Source organism: Aethalodelphis obliquidens, unplaced genomic scaffold, assembly GCF_003676395.1.
Source record: "Aethalodelphis obliquidens isolate GAN/ISIS:26980383/991018 unplaced genomic scaffold, ASM367639v1 scaffold2, whole genome shotgun sequence".
NCBI classification, from domain to species: domain Eukaryota; kingdom Metazoa; phylum Chordata; class Mammalia; order Artiodactyla; family Delphinidae; genus Aethalodelphis; species Aethalodelphis obliquidens.
Genome location: NW_020837946.1, coordinates 18,107,058 through 18,112,817, shown reverse-complemented (window position 1 = coordinate 18,112,817; position 5,760 = coordinate 18,107,058). Strand labels below are relative to the sequence as shown.

The 5,760-nt window shown below is 61.4% G+C and overlaps 1 protein-coding gene across 1 annotated transcript; it reads right to left on the bottom strand.

Moving 5' to 3' along the window:
- Nucleotides 1-778: 778 nt before the first annotated feature.
- CHPF (chondroitin polymerizing factor) lies at nucleotides 779-5,738 on the bottom strand. The gene is made up of 4 exons (XM_027120469.1): nucleotides 5,137-5,738; nucleotides 3,515-4,088; nucleotides 2,819-2,998; nucleotides 779-2,486 (listed from the first exon to the last, which is right to left on the bottom strand). Exons 1-4 carry the CDS (start codon nucleotides 5,448-5,450, stop codon nucleotides 1,227-1,229), a joined length of 2,328 nt encoding a protein of 775 aa, XP_026976270.1. The 5' UTR covers nucleotides 5,451-5,738; the 3' UTR covers nucleotides 779-1,226.
- Nucleotides 5,739-5,760: the final 22 nt, after the last annotated feature.

The following is a 5,760-nucleotide window of genomic DNA, read 5'->3' as shown; positions in this document are numbered from 1 at the left end:
GGGAGGACAGGGCGGGGGTGGGGATACAGATGTAGCAGGTGGGTGGGGCTATGAGGGTCGGTAATTTAGAGACAGCCGGGGTCCCAGCCCTAGAGTGTCAGCAGGAGAGGGCAGGCCCCCAGGACTCAGGACTGCTGGGCTGGTCCTGCTTCCTGCCCCTCTCCAGGCCCAGCATCCCTTTTGGCAGGGGGAGTGTGTGGTCCAGCAGGCCTGGTCCAGCTCCCAATTCCCTCTGCCCCAACCGCACTCCCAGAGTCCCCTCCACAGGGAGAGGCAGATCCTTCAGAACTTGGCTGAGCTTGGGGGTGGGGAAGGGGGCCTTCTCAGGCCTCTCTGCCTCCAGTCTGGTTTTATAAAGTGCTGACAAAGTTGGGAATAAAGAGGCATAAAGAATTCTCTGTGAGTGTATGTGACTAAGCTGGGAGCTGGGGCGGGGCTGGGCATATGCATGACTTGGTCCCTGGGAAAAGGAAATGCAGGCCCCAGCCAGGACAAGGAGCCTCCGTCCTCAAAGCCCTCCCTGTCCCCATGCCTGCCTTTCAAAAACTCAGGAATCACTAGCCGGGACTTCCTGGTGGTCCAGTGGTTAACATTCTGTGCTCCCAACGCAGGGGGCCTGGGTTCGATGCCTGTTCAGGGAACCAGATCCTACATGCCACAACTAAAAGAGCCCGCACGCCATGACTAAAGTCCCGCATGCCACAATGAAGATACCATGTGCTGCAACTAAGGCCCAGTGCAGCCAAATAAATATTAAAAAAAAAAAAAAAAAAAGAACCACTAGTCCACACTCAGCCAGTTTATTAAAGGCAGGGAGCTTCATCAGGACTGCCGAGAAGTTGGGAGACACCGCCCCTTCTCTCTCAGCTCCCCCGCTTCTCCAACAACTCATCTACAGCCCAGCCCCCCAGGGGACCCTAGGAGGTGGGGCTGGCGTCAGGCAGATTGCACTGCATAAATACTCGGAGGCCACAGCCTGAATCAGCAGCGTCAAGAGGGCAGGGAGACCGGGTTTGGGGCAGAAAGGGGTGGCTCCCAGGGTACCTCTTCCAGGGCTTGCTCTAAGCCCAAGGGTCCCCCAAGCCAGAGAGAGGGGGCCAGCGGGCTGCCCTGGGGTCTGAGGCTGCGGCCAGCCCTGTCCTGCGAGGCTGGCAGGTGGCTCCGGGTGGCTGGGGAAGAGCGGGGCGGGGCACCGCCTTGCCAGGGTTCAGGGGCGCAGGGCGGGGTCAGGTGCTGTTGCCCTGCTCCTGCTCGAACAGCAGCATGGCCAGCTGGGTGCGGGAGCCGAGGCCCTCGAGCGCACTCTGGCGGCAGCGGTGGTACAGGTCCTCGCTAAGCCGCGCGCTGCATGTCTGGACCCGATAGCGCTGCAGCAGCGCGGGCTCCACCGCCCGCAGCACGTGCAGGCTGGAGAAGCGCAGGAACAACTCATACACATCCAGGCTCTCCAGCAGCTCCTCCTCCTGTTCCGAGGCCGCCGCCAGCCGCGCTCGGGCCGCCACGTAGTCGGAGTTGTAGAAGCAGGCCTCATTGGCCACCTGGCGATCAAAGCGGCCTGTGTCTCGGCCTAATTCAGGGGGTCCCGGGCCCTGGGGTGGGGCCACGGCCGGGTGGAAGGCCTGGAAGTGCATGGGAAAGAAAGCTTGCCAGCCAGAGATGGCATGCATGCGGCAGCGGTTCAGGAAGTCGGGGGTGAGCACCGTGTCTGGCCCGGCCAGCAGGAACAGCGTGTCCAGTGGGTGCTTCTTGGAGAGCAGATCCATGAGGCGCAGCGGTGAGGGTGTGGCTGTCTGCACGCTGAGCCAGGGCACCCGGGCACCGGGGAAACGCCGCTCCAGCTCTGCCACACGGGCCTTGACAGGTGCAAAGACATCGGCGTGGGCCGCCCGCTGGGCCTGTCGTGGCTCATACAGTAGCAGCAGGGTCAGGGTTGCTGCAGAATCGCCAGGCTCCAGTGCGGCCACGGCGAAGGCCTCCAGGAAGCCAGGGGCCAGGTCACACTCGGCTGCAGCCAGTGGCAGTAACACGGTGAGACGCGAGGCCTCGGTGACATAGGGCACGGGCAAGATCTCCACGCGACTCAGTGGCCGTAGCAGCTGCACTCGGCGGGTGAGGGGCCGGCGGCCACCCTGCGGGGTCAATGCCTCCAGCTGCAAGTCCAGCGTGTACTCCATACCCCGGGCAGGATCGAAGCGTCGGTAGCCATTAACCAGCTGCTGCTTCTGGAGCCGCAGGGCTGGGTGGTACCGGCGGTTGAGCTCCTCCAGGGCTGCCCCCAGAACGTCGGCCACATCAGCCTGGTCAGCCCCACGCAGTGGGCAGCGGGGCGAGCCATCAGCGCAGGAGAAAGCATGCTGTTCTGTGAAATAGTCCCAGCGCAGCACCTCAAAGCGGGAGGCCGGGCGGGACGGTGCTGGAATGCCCACGGGCCAGGTGGCTGCCCACTCCCCATCCGCTGCCAGACGGCTGGTGTTCTGGATCTCCCACTGGGTTGGAGGAACAGGCCATGAGCGAGGCATAGACCACAGGGGCCAGCACACAGCTGGGGGGCTGGGCAGGCAGAAGGTGCCACTCAGGACAGGTTCCCAGTCCCTTGCCAACCTCTGCCCGCCCAGGGCCCCCCCTTATTCTTTCCCCAGATGGAGGCAGCCTAAGAGTTAAACGGGGGTCTCTGGAGAGGCTCCAGAGAAAAGGTAGAAGCAGACAGGGACTGGGAAGCAGGTTTGTTCTGTGATTCTTGTGCTAATTTTGTATTTCCCTGGGATCTCTGAGACCTCTCGGGATGCCCTCACCCCCCCACCTCCAGCCTAGACCATACCTGTAACTCCTGGATCTCCTGGTATGTGCGTTCCAGTTCAGCTCGGGCAAAAGCCTTGTGCAGCTGGTACATGTGTACAGGGTCACGGACAGGGTGAGCTGTCAGGGCACTGCGGAAACGAGGGTCCCCCTCCTGCACGGGCTCCCCAGGGCTCAGCTCCAGGTAGCTATAATGGACTCCCTGGGGAGAGGAAGGGAAGTGGGAAACATGAGGGGACAGTCGCCCCCCCCGACCCCACCCCACCCCATAGTTTGTGTCTCATCCCTCTATCCTATGACCTGCTGTGGACTTGGGGTCAGAATTCTGTGGGCTTCAGTCTACCGTGACCAGTTGTGAGCTTGTGTGACCTTGAGCAAGCCTCTGCTAGCTCATCTGTGAAACGGGCATGCATCCTATCTCAGAGCTGTCCAGGGGCTCAAATAAAATAATAATGGCCAACACCAAACACCTACTGTGTGCAAGCCTCCCTTATTGTTTCTAATCCTTATAACAACCCTGAGAAAAAATTATTTCCATTGGTATGGATGAGGAAACCGAGGCTCAGGAGATTCAGTAATTTACCCAAGGTCACAGGGATAGAAGATGACAGAACTGCATGGAAACCCAGGCCCATATCTCCAACCACCCCCTCTGCCTCTCAGGGAGAAGTGCACACGTCCAGACAAGAGGCACCAGTGGGGTGGCTTATCTTCCTACCTCGTGGCCGCCAGTGCAGCCCACCCCGGTGGCATCGAGGATGCAGCGGCCCAGCCACTCATCCGGGTGCGCACTGACGATGTCGTTGCGGCAGGCTTCCAGGTGGGGGCGCAGCTGCTGCAGCAGCGTGCGTGACAGCAGCACCCCAAAGCCACCGTGGCAGTAGCGGCCTGGGGCGGGCTCTCCACTGATGAAGTCCTGGGGCCGGCCCAGATAGAGGTGGGCAGCGGCTGCCAGGCTGAGGTGGCCAGCTAGGCGAGCCAGTCCGTGCGCCTCCGTGTAGGTGGCATCGGGCACTAGGAAGAACCAGTCAAAGTCGTTGCCGTGCTGCTCCAGCAGGTGGCGCAGTGCCAGGTGCAGGTGCCCAATGGGCCGCTCCTCGCCTAGCGTCACCACGGCCATCCCCGATGGTGCCCGGCGGCCCCGCGAGCCTGTCAGGAACACCACACGCTCTAGCCGGTGCCCCAGCGTGCGGTTCACAGCCACGCCCAGTGTGGGCAACGTGGCCTGTGAGGTCAGCACCGCCACGAGCAGCCTCTGCCTGATGCCCAGCTCTGTGCTGATGTAGCGGGTCCTGGGGGTGGGGGAAGAAGATGGCACAAGGTTACTAAAAAGACAACAGGGCAGGTAGAGGGCAGCATACACAGGTTCCGGCAGGTCATGTCCTCTTTGGGCCTGTTTCATTTAAGATAGAATAACAACTCTCCCCCAGGGATCACGAGCATTTAAGTGAAATACTGGCCTTACCATAGTGCTTTTGGGAGATGGCATTATCCATGCAGATATGAGAGATATATTTGGGGTCTGATTCCCTGTTTCATTACTTAGTGGTTGAGTCCTTGAGCAAGTTATTAAACCCATCCGAGTCTTGGGTAGCCTCATCTGTAAAATGGGGCTGATTGTATCTCTTTAAAGCACTTAGCCAAATGCTTGGCATATAGGTGCTCCACACATCATGTATACACTAATTTCTAAATAATATGCCATTATACCACAAATACATCACATAAATGATGTAACAGAATAAACGGCATAGAGATGTAGTGAATGTGTTTGGGGGGGGTCAGGGGTTGCAGTAACTTACCCTCCGTAACACAGAAGGTAAGTTGCAGAACTGGAATTTGAACTCGGTGTTACTTCGGAGAAATTATTTCAACTCAAAGGCAGAGAGGCATTAATGGAATGGGTACATCACCCTTTTCCCACAAACCTCCGCCCCCCCCCCCCAGGTGCCCACCCAGGAACAAGAGATACAGGTAATCCTAGTTCTCTCTTTTCTCTTTCCCTCTCTCTGTGCACCCACTCTATATACTAGTCATTTCTCTAAACCTAACACTGAGCCAGGGAGCTATGAGGACCTTTGGCGGGGGGGGTCCATGGGGTCAAGCAGGTTTAGGGCAGAGGCGGGCAAGTTCTGCCCGGGCCTGGATGGGGCCCAAAGAGGCCTCAGATGGGCTCCAAACCTCCCTGGGAAGCAGGGCCGTCGGAAATTATCGGGGCCCAACGACTTCCTGGCCGGTCAGACCCTTCCTTCCGGGGCCTGACCCAGCCCCTGGCGGCCTCCACTGCGCGTCCGTCCCAGCCGGTTCCCAGCGGGTGGGGCTGGCGAGTCTGATCCCTACCTGACGGCCTTTTTGGCGGCCTGGCCAGGCTGTGCAGGGTGGTAGGGCAAGACACGCGGTTCCCAGTTCTCCCCGGCGCCTGCACCGGCCCCGGGCCTCTCGCGCTCCGCTCCGGGCTGCACCGAGTTGGGCCGGCGCGCCGCGTTGGTGTTGCCGCGCGGCGGCAGTTCAGAATCTCCGGGTTGGGGCGGCCCTGGGCCACAAGGCTCCTCCACCCAGGTGACGCTGAGCAGGCTCAGAGTGAAGCCCAGGGAGATGCCCACGGCCACGGGCCCTGCGGGCCGCAGCACCGACAACAGCAGCGATGCCCGCATGGCGCCCGGACCGCGGGCCCCCGGCCCTGGAGCAGCCCCAGAGCAGCAAGAGGAGGCTTCGAGGGGGCGGGACCGGGGAGGGGGCGGATCCGGAGGGCCCGAGCCAAGCGGGCGGGCCCCCTCCCTCCCCGCCGAGCAGAGCCCGCGGCCCGAGCCGAATCTCCTGCGCCTCGTTCCGATCGCCCTCCAGCCGCCGCTCGGTACCGCGCGGGTCCCGGCGCTGGGCGCGGGAGCCTCAGCCGAGGCCGCCGCTGTCCGACGTGTCACTGGGAGGGCCCCGCCCCCGGGGTGGGGTCTCGGGCTCCGGCTA

Bases quoted from the DNA above. Each gene is read 5' to 3' on its own strand.
- CHPF (XM_027120469.1), bottom strand. From the start codon at position 5,450: ATGCGGGCATCGCTGCTGTTGTCGGTGCTGCGGCCCGCAGGGCCCGTG. The intron at 2,999-3,514 runs GTAGGAAGATAA...TCCTCTCCCCAG, and splicing joins GCTGCACTGGCGGCCACGAG to GGAGTCCATTATAGCTACCT. The intron at 2,487-2,818 runs GTATGGTCTAGG...CCTCCAACCCAG, and splicing joins AGGAGATCCAGGAGTTACAG to TGGGAGATCCAGAACACCAG.